We start from the raw sequence: 15057 nt of genomic DNA, 5'->3' as shown, positions 1-15057 counted from the left end.
TTTTTTTCTTCCATTCATTTATTTAGCTCATAAAGTCATGCACAATTATGATACACAATACAGTATGTTCACAATGGCATGGCTAAATTAAACCAATTAACTTGTTATATCACACATTCATCATTTTTGTTTTGAGAACACTTAAAGTATACTATCTCACAACTTTTAAAATATAGCATATTGTTATCAACCATGTTTATCATGTTCTCAGTAGACCTCAGGACTTCACAGAGTCTATGCCTCTTGTCCAACTGCAGTTTTATATCCTTAAACCAATCGTTTCCCCATTGTTAAAAGACCCACATTGAAGCCTATTAGCCACAATTCTGCTCTCTGTTCCCATAAGTTCATCATATCTAGGTTACACATAAAATTGAAATTGTGTGACATTTGTCTTCCAGTGTATCACTTTTTTTTTTTTTTTGGGCAAGCCTATAACTTTACTACTTACTAAAGATAAAATCAAATTTGCATGCACAGGTGAGCACTCACTGAAACACCTTGGATTCATCACATATTTGAGTTTCAATTAGCATATATATATGATATATATATATATATATATATATTATATATAAAAAGAGCAATAATGGCAATATGTTATGCATCAATAGCAGTAACAGGTTTTCCAGGTTCTGCAGTCATTTGAACAAAATTGTAGAGACATCCAGCACACTCCATTTAAAAAAAAAAAAACAAACCAAACAACAACAACAACAAAAAAGTAAAAAAACAAAATCCCAGAAAACAGCACAGTTCTGTTACTCTTGTACTTGGCACCATTTTTTTTTTTTTAATTAGCTTCTCAGTCATCATCTGGGAGGAAACCGTTCTGAGCAACATCATTAAAAACAGCTCTGATAAAGCATGGTCACTACTATATATCATAAAGCAGGTCCACATATGAGTGAGTACATATCATGTTTGTCTTTTTGTGATTGGGTTACCTCACTCAGAATGGTTTCTTCGAGTTCCATCCATTTTCCTGCAAATTTCAAGATTCCATTGTTTTTTTCTGCTGAGTAGTACTCCATTGTGTAAATGTACTACAATTTCTCTATCCATTCTTCGGTTGAGGGGCATCTAGGCTGCTTCCAGTTTCTGGCTATTATAAATAATGCTGCTATGATAAATGCACACAGAACTCCTATCTTCAATTTTGCTACTTTAGCTACAGGTTAAGAGTTAACATAGAAATATACATTTTAGTGATCTGAGTACATGGTTCTTTTGGCAAAGTGCCCTTGCTCACTCCACATTATTTTTTGAGATGGCCTCACTTAACCTGGAGCCTACCACTTTGGCTAGACTGGCTGGCCAGGAACTGAAGTGATCATCCCACTATCTTCATCTTCCCTGTGCTGGGGTTATGGGTATGCATTGTGCCTAGTGTTTTACATGGATGCTGGGAATCTGAACTCGCCTTATGTCATGCTTGCATGGCTGGCACGTTACCAACTGAATCATCTTCCCAACCCCTTAAACATTTTTAAATTACAGTCTTGTTTTTATCAGTTAATGGTAATTTTATTCTCCAAGTTGCTTAGACACAAAAGTTCTTTCTCATTTCTTTCCCCAATTACAGCAGAATCCTCTTGTTCTACCATTGTACATATCTGGGTGTAGTGGTGTATGCTTGTAATCTCAATACTCAGGTGGCTGAGACAGGAGGATTAAGGGGTTGAGGTTAGCCTGGGGTACCTAGGAAGGTCCTGTATTAACCAAACACCAATGTGTCTGTATGCATGCATATATTCCTTTAACTACTGAGTTACAGGTCACGGCACATATCTGCTCAAAACCTGCTGGCTTCCATTACTTCTCTGACATCTGTTTTTCCCTTGTTTGCTGTCCTCCAGCCATGCTTTGCTCATTATTATATTTGAAATATCCAGGCATAGTTCTGCCTCATTGCCTTTGTACTTGATGTTACCTCAGCTCAGAATGTCCAGGGCTCAATGGGACCAGTTACCTGATTTTTCTTCTTAAGATTTAGTTACTATGTCTGTGAGTGTTTTGCCTGCATATATTTATGTGTACTGCACTGTATATGCCTTGATGTTTGTTGAGGTCAGAAGAGGGCATTTGATCCCCTGGAACTGGAGTTAGGGATGATTGTAATCTACCATGTGGGTGCTGGGAACAGACCAACATGTGCTTTTACCCACTGAACCAGCCCTCTCTCCAGCCCCTCTCTTTGATTTTGTTATTGTTTTGTTGTTTGTACCAAGAGAACAACAGTATTTAAGAGCCTTTATACTTACTTTTCCCTCTGTTTTATAATATTCTTTTTCCAAGAGTCTGCATAGTTCACTATTAGTAGTACTTTCCTTGCTCAGATACCATGTGTTCTATTTAAAACTGTGGTGGTTTGAATAAGATTGGACTCCAGAGATTCATACATTTGAACTATTAGTCACCAGGGACTGGCACTATTTGAGAAGTAGGAGATAGGGGTTTGTTGAAATAAGTGTGTTACTGGGGCCTGGGGTTTGAGGTTTCAAAAGCCAATACCAGGCCCAGTCTCTCTCTGCCTGCCAATCATGATGTAACTCTCAGTTACTGCTCCAACACTGAGTGCGGCCATACCCCTACCATTATAATCGAGTAACCCTCAGAAACTTGTAAGCAAGCCCTGAATTAAATCTTTTATAAGTGTTGCCTTGGTCATGGTGTCTCTTCATAGCAATAGAATAGTGATGAAAACAGAAGTAGACTCTAGATCTTACTATTTTTGCTGTTGGTTTTGGAACTTGATATGTATTACATGCTTCCACAAAATGAGACCAGGGGCTTTATTTTTTATTTTCATTATCTAGAATAGTGACAGGCAGCCACTAAATATTTGTCATAGATGAAGTGAGCTGACAAGGGAGGTAGGTAAGAGTAATCACGAGCAGCAAAAATTCTTCTATTAAGGCTATAGATAATCTTACCATCTTTCTTTGTCAGCATTTTATAGAGGTATCTCCTGTTAGAATAATCTATGCCAGTTATGCACTTTAATTTTACAAGGAAATACTGCCTAATGAGTTAAGCCTTGGGATAAAACCAGCATTTAACTTTGTATCATATTCTGGGAGTGAGAAAGGGTTTGAATTAAGAGATGTTAGCAGCCCAGGGTCAGATGTCATTAGTGTAAATGCCTTCACTCATGTGGGCAGAATGAAAGGTTAAATTATTTTTGGAAGTAACAGGCATTTATAGGGTAGGAAATGGAGAGACAAAAGAGATTGAGACAAATTTGAAATTATTAGGAGGTGGCAGGGAATTATTTACATTTGCTTAAGGAAAGAAGGCACACTTACCTTTTTTCTTTTCTTTCTTTTTTTTTTTTTTAATCCCTCTTAACAGGAAAACAGTCTCTTTTCTTGACATCCATTCATTGAGGAAACACTCACTCTTTCCATACCAGCAACTAGCAGGACAGTTGTGGATGAGACAAGTTTCTTGCTCTAACATGCCTTCTCTTTTGCTTCATTTTGTAGTTTAGATATTAACATTTTGTTGTTTTGTAGGTGATGAAAGAACTATGGTTTTTGTTGAAACCAAGAAAAAAGCAGATTTCATTGCAACTTTTCTGTGTCAAGAAAAAATATCAACTACAAGTATTCATGGGTGATTACATTATTATCATTCTTTTTTTAAAATGTATTATTTTAGTATTTGTTCTTGTGTGTGTGTGTGTGCCAGTACTGTGTACATGTGGAGGTCAGAGGACAACTTTTTGGAATTGGTTCTCTTTCTATGAGTTTCAGAGATAGAATTCAATTTGTTAGGCTTGGAGACAAGCATATTTCCTGGCTGATTCCCTATTCCTTCATTCTTTGTTTTTATAGGAACAAAGTAGGGACAGGCAAGCTGAAAGTCTGCCTTAAACTTCATGAATGGGAACTTGCCAAGAGTGGCCCTTAAGGTCTCTGGCTCTTAGATTTAAATGTTTCTTATGCTGAATCTAATCTTTTTGATGCCTGACTTTTCTTTTGAAGTTGGAATGCTAAAAAAGGCACATTAATAACACTTTATTGGTAGTTTATTAGAAGAGCTAAAATAATTTTTGAATATGTAGAATTCTGGAATTATACTTTAAGAACTTTTTTGAGCAATAATTCTAATCAAGTAGAGATAAATTCTTTGCTTAGATGAGAAATTAATCTATTACTGGGATTTATATTCTGGTCCTGTTAGCTGTCTTGTATTCCATCTGCTAATAGAAATGTATTTCTAACTAAAGACTGTGAGGATAGAGTGGTGACTGAGGATGGGTCACTATAGTACATGTTCTCACATGGTAGGCATTAATACTACTTGCTGCCATTTTTTACTTTTTGAAATATACTGCTTGATGAATTTTAATAACTTCCTCAAAAGTGGCTCTAATACAAACTTTTTTTTTTTTAAGTGATCGAGAACAGAGGGAGAGAGAGCAAGCTCTTGGAGATTTTCGCTGTGGAAAGTGCCCAGTTCTTGTTGCTACTTCAGTAGCTGCCAGAGGGCTTGATATTGAAAATGTTCAACATGTTATCAATTTTGATCTTCCTTCTACCATTGATGAATATGTTCATCGTATTGGGCGTACTGGGCGTTGTGGAAATACTGGCAGAGCAATTTCTTTTTTTGATACTGAATCTGATAATCATTTAGCACAACCTCTAGTTAAAGTACTATCAGATGTAAGTTAAAAAATTTTTTAACTTTAAATATTTAAAATAGAATAGTTCTTTGTTGTTGCGACATCTTTTACAATTTTTGAGATTTCATGTTGCATAAGAAGTTTTTATTTTCTCAAGGCTCAACAGGATGTTCCTGCATGGCTAGAAGAAATTGCCTTTAGCACATATGTACCTCCTGGCTTCAATAATAGCACAAGAGGAACTGTGTTTGCATCTGTTGACACTAGGAAGGTTAGTTGAGAAACATTAAGAAATGTATTTCTAATTACTCTTTGAAAATGTGCTTGATTCATGAGGTAATACTTACTATTCAGTAATTAATTTAAAGCTATCATTTTAGTTATCTGTTTTATATATATATATATATATATATATATATATATATATAAAAATACATAGTATCACCAACACAAGTGTCTGTGTGTGTGTATGTATGTATGTATGTATATGTGTGTGTGAAGTTTATAGTTGAACACCCTAGTTCCTTTTTACTGGTATTTGTTGGGATCTTCTGAACTTTCTAGATAATTCTTTCATTTTGACCATATTATCAAGACAAAATGCTAGAGCTATGGAGCTACAAGTCTTAATGACATTCCAGGTTTTTTTTTTTTCCTCTGCAGTAAATCTTTGTATAGAGGAGTGTTTTTGTTTGTTTGTTCAAGACAGTGTTTGCTTGTGTAGCCCTGGCTGTCCTGGAACTTGCTCTGTAGACAAGGCTGGCCTTGAACTCACAGAGAACAGAGTTCCCCCTGCCTCTGCCTCCTGAGTGTGCCAACACTGCCCCGATTAGTAGAGTGTTTGTAATAAACATTTATGCTTTCTTGAAGTTTAATGTTAAATTTTTCTCCTCTCTAAAACTTAGTGGCTTGAAAAAATCATTTTCTTGAGTTAATTGTGTGCAGTTAGGCTTTACAGGTCTGTGTGGGCCTTTCTTCAAGAGAATCATTTTACAAGAAAGTCATTGCATGCTTGGGATAGTCAGGATAGAAAGAGTGAGTCTCTGCTATCAGTCCAGACAACGTAATGTAACATTAGGGAGTCATAACTTGTGTCTTTCATTTTTCTTTCTTTCTTTTCTTTTTAAAAAAGAATTTCCAGGGCAAGAACACTTTGAATACAGCGGGAATCTCTTCTTCACAAGCTCCCAATCCAGTCGATGATGAGTCATGGGATTAAAGCAAACAAACATACTTCAAGTCTCATAGTTTTGATGCAGAGAAGAAAACAGTTTTAATTTTTAAAATTTTAACAGAAGTGTGAAACCTGATATTCTTATATCTCCTGTTCTTCTGTTCTTACTCCCAACCCTTAAAAATAACCAACTACATTGACGACTAGTTATGTGAGATGCTGAAAGTTACAACATTGCAGTTACTGATACAAATGGTGTTAACTGGAAATATTAAAGCATTCTAAATGTTTCTTATTTCTAGTATATTCTTCAGAAAGTTAAGACATGTTTCATGTCCAAGTGCTAAGTCTTAGTATAGTGCTTATGATCCCATAAAACAAGCAATAGGATCTGAGGTACTTTTGGTTAATTATTGGGTCTAATTTCTACTTGATCCTTTAAAAGAATAGTGTGTTGGTGCAATGTGATAATATGATTTTCATGAAACAGTGGAAACTGAAGCCTTTCAGTTATTTGATTTTTATATCATCAGACATGTAATGAAAATGGTTCAGTTTGCAATGTGAGCTCTGTACTTGGTGGTGTGACAAATGTTTGCTTTTATAATATACAGATTTTCCTTGGAAATAAAAGATGAAACACATTTCCCCCTAAGTTTTCCAACAGTGTTTTTCATTTTTCTTGTGGCATATTACAGTTTCTGGCTCTCATGTTTGGAAAATGTGTTTCTTGAAACAATGCGGTGAGCAAGAAGTTTTAAACAAATCAAATATTAATGTGTAGCATCCATTAATACCAAGATGTAGTAATGAAAATCAGTCTTAGAATCTAATCCACTTATCAAATACAGTGCTTAGGTTTTATCATTTTTTATTCATATTTTAAAGTTGGTAACAGAAAGAACCCTGTAATTTTCAGTCATTATGTATCTTGAATTTACCTACCCCATGCCATATTAAAAAAATAATTCCAGGTTAACTTTCAGAAATGCCATGAAGATACCAGTACCCTGTATACTCATTTAAAATAGTTCAGACTACAAAATACAGAATTTTAAAAATGTTTTGATTTAGGAACTAAAGTTGACTTGAAACTCACAAAGAAGGAATAGATTGGCTAAATGTGTATTGAGCCTATGGAAAAGAATGAAAACTAGACAGGAAAATAATAGCTGACCACTTGGTTATCAGTGGATGGCTCGTTATGTGTTAGTATAGGAATACAACACCATGCATGGACAGCTCAAGTAGGGCACTTAAACTAATGAAAATCTGGAAACATTTACTTTATTTTTTTATGGGCGTGAGGTTCTTAAATTTATTTCTGCTGTCTCAGGACAATGGCATCTTTGGGTTGTCCCGAAAATAAAAATTGGGATTAATTGTCAAGTCCTAGTAGAGGTGTCTGTATCAGTTGTTGTCCAGTCTCTGTTTAATGAGAAAGTGCAAGGCTTGTCTCAGTTCCTGGCTAGAGTAGGCTCTGAGACTGGATCATCTCAGTGAGCCAACTTGAAATTGTTCTGAGCAGTTGTTAATACAAGGCCAATCTTTAGGCAGTGTTTTTCAATGAAACATTTACTTTATAACCTCACTTCTGGGAAAGACGAAATGAATGAAGATGTTTGCGTTATTTTTAACATCTGTTTTTTTTTTAATTTTTCTAACACGTATTTGCAAAGAGCATTCATAGTAAATGCTTGTCTCTATTTTTCATTTACTCAATCATAGCTATTGTGATTGCTTCCAAAGTTTCTGATTTTGCTTAATTTGTAAAATTACTATAAATAGCATCTTAGTCAAAATGAAGCAGAAAGCATACAAATCCACCAACATTACAACTGTGAATCTTCCTATGTTCAGTTAACTTTCATCTCTAAGTATAGGTTTAAATATTTTTCTTAAAATTTTCTATGATTGGGAAATAAAATTCTGTAAGAAGTGTTTATAATAGCAGTAGTCTTCTGTTCTCCTTTTTAAAAATCCCCACCCCCATTCCATATTCAACCACTTTTAACATTTTCTATCTGCTTGCCAGTATTTATAGTGTGCCTATAAAACGTCCACAAGGTGGACCAAGTAACAGTCTTGATAATCTTCACTGTTTATTCCTAGTTTTATGACTTCTTTATGTATCTGAGGAGAGAAGGATTTTGATTGTTGGGGCCAAATGGAAAAATTTCAAAACTATCCCATAAACAAACTTGCCTTAAATATGGATAATTTGAGCAATTTGTTTACAAAGTATTGTCATTTTTAAATCATAGTTTTGCCTAGGAGGTTCAAATTTTCCTGAACTGTTCTTCTAAGTTATAGTGATGAGTAGCCCTTTTAATTCTAGGAACTACCTTGTGTGTCTTAAAAATGTCGTTTTGGGAGAGGGTGTTCCAGGATTGATGTCTATGTTCTTATCGAGTTCCTCTTGAACCTGCTGTTCTGTTTGAAACTTCTGTTGGCTCCCAACTGTTCAGTTCTTTGCATCATATCTTCATTCTTTTTTTTTAACTTGTTATGTTTTGGTAGTTTTTTTTTATTGTTGTCTTTCAATCCATTTTAAAGCAGTTATTTTTTAATATCCCAGGGCTTTCTTAATTTTCCTCCCCAAATTATTGCTTAATCAAGTTTTCTAAAATTTAACATAAGAAATCAGTTTTATATTGGGCAGCTTGTTGATCTGCAGCTTGATATCAGAAATCTTAAGCTGCTGTCATTTTGTAAATTGTATATTTTATTCAAACTAAACATTCAGTCCCTTGTTTGTGTGCATCGCCCCCATTCCCACCCTCACCCCCCTTAGAGTCTAATGCTCCTTTATGCCTGATGATCTAAGTCTTCTTTAAGAGAAGGCAAAGGTGATGGTGTGTCTCATATGGATTAGGTTTTCTTCCTGGGATCCTTCTTGTTTTTAACTAGGATTGAATAACTGTCCCAAGACAGCTCAAATGTTGGGATAGCAAGCAGCTGCACATGTGAGGGCTTGGGAGGAATGGAGACATAATTGGGCACAAAAGTGAGGGGTGTTCTCAGGGTTGGTAGCCTACCCATTCTACCATTTCCTGGGGACTTGGGACTGATGGAGTGGAAATGGTTTTCTGATTAGCACTGAAAATACCTGTGTTCAGAGGGACAGTATGGGGGTGAGCTTCTAGGACTTCAGCTCTATATTTGAAGCTAGTTTCTCTAGTTGCTGCCCTGTTGCCTCAGGTTGAAGGTAAATTTTATTTTGTATTTTTTGGTTTTGTTTATTGGTGTATGTTTTTCTGCTGGGAAATCTAATGAGAGCTTGGCAAATACCAGATAAGTACTGTTGTACCACTAAAACTACACACCCAGGCCCACCTTGATAAATTTTTACATGCATTCATTGAAAATTGGGGTTCCACACTTAGTGTATAGAGAAGCATTGCCCAAGGGCTGTATTTAAAGCTTAAGCAGCCTGTCTCATATTAATGTCTTTTTGTTTCTTAAAGAGAGATATTACTCTTTTCATCTGATCATATTAAATATGTTCTCAAGACATACACTGAGAATTGCCATGTGACTGGGAAGGGTTACTTTTCTTTCTTGAATCCTTTAGTTTCTTCTGTCCTGCACCGAATCACCTTCTTGGTAGGTGTTTTGAAAAATGAATTCATGTTTCCTGGGGCTCTGGCTGTGAGGCTTTAGCCAGGAAAGTCTAGCCCTGGCGCCTGGCAGCTGGCAGCTGGCAGCTGGCAGCTGGCTACCTGTGCTGGAGTCATTGCAGAGCCACAGCTGGTCCCGAGAGCTGCTGCTGCCTGACTCTCTGAGAACACAAGGCGCAGAGAGAGCCACAGCTGGTCCCGAGAAGCTGCTGCTTTCCTGGCTGTCAGAGAACACAACGCTCAGAGCCACAGCTGGTCCCCAGAAGCCACTGCTGCCTTCCTTGGTTTACAGTGAGAACATGGCACCCGAGGCAGCCCTATCCCGATCTCCTTCCACTCTGTATCTGGTGGTCCTAGCCTTCTTGGGGTAGAACAAGAGGCTGACCAGGTGGGACCCGAGAGAGTAAGCTGAGCAGCCAGAAGGGATCCTGCAACCAGGAGCCAGGGGCAACCATATCCAGGTGAGAGTTGCTGTGTATCCTATAGTTACATGGCTTGTAGACGCAAGCCTTACCTAAAATTTCAGGCAATTTATCAACTTCTCAAACAGTAATCTGTTAGAAGGAAGAGTTGAGAGCTACAAATTATGACCTCTGTTGTTGAGATAAATGATGCCACAAGAGATAAACCCTGGTAAGAGGGCAAGGAACAACAACAGGCTTTGCATGTGGGGATAATAATATGAATGCTGGTAATTTAAGTGAGCAAATGAGACACTCACACTCTGGTAAATTCCTTAGTGCCTTGCATAAGAGATTGTTTTGCCATGATGTAGAGAGACTATTAAATCATCTAAGCAGGGCACTGGTAAATTATGATTTTTTAATTGGGGGATTCAATGAAGAACTTTGTCTTCATAGTTTTTATATTTGCAGTCTCATATTTCTGTGAAATTTCCTTTCGGTGTTTAGGAACAAAATCTTTTGTCATCTTTCTGAACATACGCATTTACCCTAAAATGCTTTATCTGTTTCAGCTTGATTTCCATGTGGGAGATTGAAAAATTCTCAATAGATAGCATAGAATATAGTTCTGAACATTAAGAACTTTTACATATAGGAGAAGTTGCCACACAATGAGGTGAGCACGAGGCTTCTGAAGTAAGTAATTGGAATAATCTTAACATTGACTTTGTCGTGTGTGGGGTGGGGAGGAGAGAATCAGCACATCCAGTTACCACTTTTAGACCTCAGCTAACTTGTGTAAAAGGAAGATAGTAACTGGGGCCCCTACCCCCTTTTTATGTGATTAAGTCAGACAATCCATGTAATCACAAAAGTTTTGAGAGGCAGACTTGTGTAAGAATGAAGACTATCATAGCTGAATGCTGGTAATGTTCAGGTCTTATTCTAGTAATGTATTAACTGTTCTATCAATGTTTGCCTCTATTAGGAGTGTAAATTGTCCTTGAGCTATCACACAACTTGTTTAATTGGCTATCTTGGAGTCGTACTATATATCTAATCAATTTTTCATCAGAGTGTTCCACCATTGGAGATTTGTTCATGATGATTCAGGAGTTCTAATCTGCTCAGGCTACTCCCTATTGTGTTCTTGCCAGTAAATGTTTTATGTAAGCTTTGATGCCTCTAAACATTCTATTTGGTTATTTTATTGGGCTAGCTGTCATCTGCAAAGGAAAATTTGGTTCTGGTAATTACCTTTAAATTTATACACAGGTGTGTGTGTGTGTGTGTGTGTGTGTGTGTGTGTGTGTGTGTGTGTGTCTGTCTGTCTGTCTGTCTGTCTGTCTGTCTCTCTCTGTGTCTCTGTCTCTGTCTCTCTCTCCCCCTCCTTCCCTCCCTCTCTCCCCCCTCTCTCTTTCTCTCTCTGTGTGTGTGTGTGTGTGTGCGCGCACACGCAGGTCAAACACTGTATTTACAATAAATAAATGCATCTCTTTTTTTTGATACTAGCCCTTTATTCAGAGTTCAGTATTCATTTTACAATGCTACCCATCTTTTTTTTGTATTTTTTTATTAGTTCAAATTAGGAACAAGCTTGCTTCACATGTCAATCCCTTCTCCCTCCCTCCCAACCTTCCCCCCAACCTCCCACCTGCCCCCCTACCCCATCCATCCTCCACTCCCCTGGCTGGGTAGGGCCCTTGACTGGGGCGCTCCAAAGTCCACCACATCATTCTGGGCTGGGCCTAGCCCCTCCCTCATGTGTCCAGGCCTAGACTTGGGATGGACTCTCAAAGTCCCTTCTTACTCCAGGGAAAAATGCTAATCCACTACCAGGGACCCCCTAGAGTGCAGAAGCCTCCTCATTGGCATCCATGTTCAGGGGTCTGGATCAGTCCTGTGCTGGCCTCCCAAGCAGCAGTCTGGGGTCAGTGTGCTCCCCCTTGTTCAGGCCAGCTGTTTCTGTGGGATTCATCAGCCTGGTCCCGACTACCCTTTTGATCTTCATTCCTCCGTCTCTATAACTAAGTTCTAGAGTTCAGTTCAGTGTATATCTGTGGGTGTCTGCCTCTGCTTCCATCAGCCACTGGATGAGGGCTCTAGGATGGCATAAAAAGTAGTCATCAGTCTCATCATAGGGGAAGGGCATTTAGGTTATCCTCTCCACCATTGCCTAGATTGTCAGTTGGTGTCATCCTTATAGATCTCTGGAAATCTCCATAGGGCCAGATCTCTCCTCAGACCTATAATGGCTCCCTCTGATATGGTATCTGTCATCCTGCTCTCCTCTATTCTTCCCCCAACTCAACATTTCTGCTCCTCCATTTCCTCCTCTCCCCTCCTCTTCTCCTCCTCTCATTCTGGCAGCTCCCTGTCCCCTACCCTCACGCTCCCAATTAGCTCAGGAGATCCTGCTCCTTCCCATTCTCATGGGTCCACACATTTTTCCCTTAGAGTCCTTCTTGTTTCCTAGTTTCTTTGGTGAAGAGGACTATAGGCTGGTAATCCTTTACTCTATGTCTAAAATTCATATATGAGTGAGTACATACCATGTTTGCCTTTTTGTGACTGGGTTACCTCACTCAGGATGGTTTCTCCTAGTTCCATCCATTTGCCTGCGAATTTTAAGATTCCATTGCTTTTTTCTGCTGAGTAGTACTCCATTGTATAAATGTACCACATTTTCTCTATCCATTCTTCAGTTGAGGGGCATCTAGGTTGCTTCCAGGTTCTCAGTATTACAAACAATGCTGCTATGAACATGGTTGAACATATGTCCTTGTATGAACGTGCATTATTTGGGTAAATGCCCAAGAGAGGAATTGCTGGATCTTGAGGTAGACTGATTCCCATTTTTCTGAGCAACTGCCATACCGATTTCCAAAGTGGTCTTATAAGTTTGCACTCCCACCAGCAATGGAGGAGTGTTCCTTTTTCTCCATATCCTCTCCAGCATAGATTGTCATTGGTGTTTTTGATTTTAGCCATTCTGGCCGGTGTGAGGTGGTATCTCAGAGTTGTTTTGAGTTGCATTTCTCTGATGGCCAAGGATTTTGAGCACTTTCTTAAGTGTCTTTCAGCCATTTCAGATTCCTCTGTTGAGAATTCTCTATTTAGTTCTGCACCCCACTTTTTAATTTCATTGTTTGGTGTTTTGGTGAGTAAGCTTTTTGAGTTCATTGTATATTTTGGAAATCATTCCTCAGTCAGATGTAGTTTTGGTGAAGATCTTTTCCCATTCTGTGGGCTGTCTATTTGTCTTACTGTGTTCTTTGCCTTACAGAAGCTTCTCAGTTTCAGGAGGTCCCATTTATTAATTGCAGATCTCAGTGTCTGTGCTACTGTAATGTTCAGGAAGAGGTCTCCTGTGCCTATTCATTCAAGGGTATCTCCCACTTTCTCATCTAGAAGATTCAGTGTGGCTGGATTTGTGTTGAGATCTTTGATCCATTTGCACTTAATGTTTGTGCATGGTGACAGATATGGATCTATCTGCATGCAATCTTCTGCATGTCCAAATCCAGTTGTGCCAGCACCATTTGTTGAAGATGCTAAATAAATACATCTTTTAAAAAGTAAAATGTTTAAAAAGGTTATAAACAGAATTACCTATGTAATGCCCTAAAGTTAGTTATTGTTTGGAATTTAGAATGTGTCTATGTTCCAGTAAGTACATTTTATCATAGGATACTATGAATAAAACATGTTGAGTGGTACTATTCACTTTTGAGTAGTTACAGACTTCATTTCTCTCATCTGGATGTAGAATTCAGTAGGGAAAGAAACCCCACACTAAGAAAATAACTCACATTGATCATTACTAAGTATGTGATCTTGTACCCTTAATTTTTTAAATTTTTATTACATCTTATTCTCTGTGTGTATGTGCCTTCTAAAGTCTTTATGCTTTTCTTTTGTCAAGCCAGAAGAAATGAAAGAGTAGGAACAGGGCTTATATATTTGTACCTAAGATTGTTATGACTTAGGCATCTTCTCACATTCCATGTTGAGAACTCAGCCTTATCTGTATGTCCAGGAAGTTGAGACTTAACTGAAAGTCCTAGCCAATAATGATTAATAGGATGTGTTCTAGGACAATAAGTTTCTGTACTAAATTGATAAAGGACAAAAATGCATGAGTACATGCATGTGAGTGTGGGTGTGTGGGTGTGTTCCTGCACAGGCTGGTAGCTGGTATGGAGGCTACAAGAATTGAGTATCTTATTAATCCATCTTGGTTTTTTTAGACTGGACCTTACTAATGGGAGCTCACTGAGTACACTGGCTGGCCAATGAGCTTCAGGGATTCACCTGTCTTCTCTTCCCCACTCCTGGTGCTGGGATTGCTGAAGTTGGCCACTACACCTGTGTTTCCATGTAGGTACTGGAGATCCAAACTTGCATCCTCATGCTTCAATGCCAGGTACTTTACCAATTCAGCTGTCTTCCTACTCCTTTGACAGTGACTTCTTTGTTGATTTCCTTCAGTCACTAAGGAATCTGTAAATTCAGAGTACCCACCCTCTTCCTTCCTTCCTTGCTTTTTTCAGCGTGAATATGCTCTAATTGGAAAGCGACCATAAAGTACAGGAAACAGGCTGGTGAGGTGGCTCCATGGATAAAGACTTGGTGCCATGTGTGATGACCTGTGTTTGATCATTGGACCTCATATGGTAGGAGAGAACTGACTAACACAAGTTGATTTAGGACTTCCACATATTGAACACACAAGCACACACAAACATTTAAAATTCCACATAGATGAGAAGGTGCTCTCAAGACCCCACCCATTACTAGGGAGTGCTGGGCGAGGGAGAACCACTCTTCCTTTGGGAATGTTGTGACTGGTAGGTTGCCTACATGGGCAGCATTAATTGGATTACTGGGTTAAAAAAAAGACTTGAAGGTAGGAGAGGTAGACATTTAAGGGAATCTGTGGGATATGGGGATGATATGATCTTTCATTATACATATGAAAATACATATACATAAATTCTCACCTTTATTTTCAAATTCACACATGAAATAGATACATGGACTGTTTGTCAGGAGTGCCATGAGATGTTCCATATTCTGCTCAGTGCAAAACAGGTGATTAAAAACAAAATGTAGTTTGATCATCTTCAGGACTCAACCAAAATCATTTTGCCCAAATGCATCTATTACACCTGCCCAGGAACAAGAACTGAGGCTATAGTTCTAATGACATCACAATAGTATCTC

General features: G+C 38.1%; 1 protein-coding gene across 11 annotated transcripts in view; it reads left to right on the top strand.

Annotated features, from left to right (window-relative positions):
* Positions 1–6462, top strand: part of Ddx4 (DEAD-box helicase 4) — a 71630-nt gene extending 65168 nt beyond the window's left edge. For 10 of the 11 annotated variants that reach the window (XM_035440573.1, XM_035440575.1, XM_035440571.1 and 7 more), the window contains 4 exons: positions 3519–3618; positions 4403–4673; positions 4791–4904; positions 5766–6462. In XM_035440573.1, the coding sequence (XP_035296464.1) occupies positions 3519–3618; positions 4403–4673; positions 4791–4904; positions 5766–5852 (572 nt within the window). In that variant the 3' untranslated portion in view covers positions 5853–6462. The remainder of the gene's footprint in view (positions 1–3518; positions 3619–4402; positions 4674–4790; positions 4905–5765) is intronic. The other variant, XM_035440574.1, reaches the window with a different exon arrangement.
* The last annotated feature ends 8595 nt before the right edge of the window (positions 6463–15057 follow it).

The sequence above is a fragment of the Cricetulus griseus genome, chromosome 2 (genome assembly GCF_003668045.3).
Source record: "Cricetulus griseus strain 17A/GY chromosome 2, alternate assembly CriGri-PICRH-1.0, whole genome shotgun sequence".
Taxonomy (NCBI): domain Eukaryota; kingdom Metazoa; phylum Chordata; class Mammalia; order Rodentia; family Cricetidae; genus Cricetulus; species Cricetulus griseus.
This window is presented reverse-complemented; position numbering and strand designations above follow the sequence as displayed.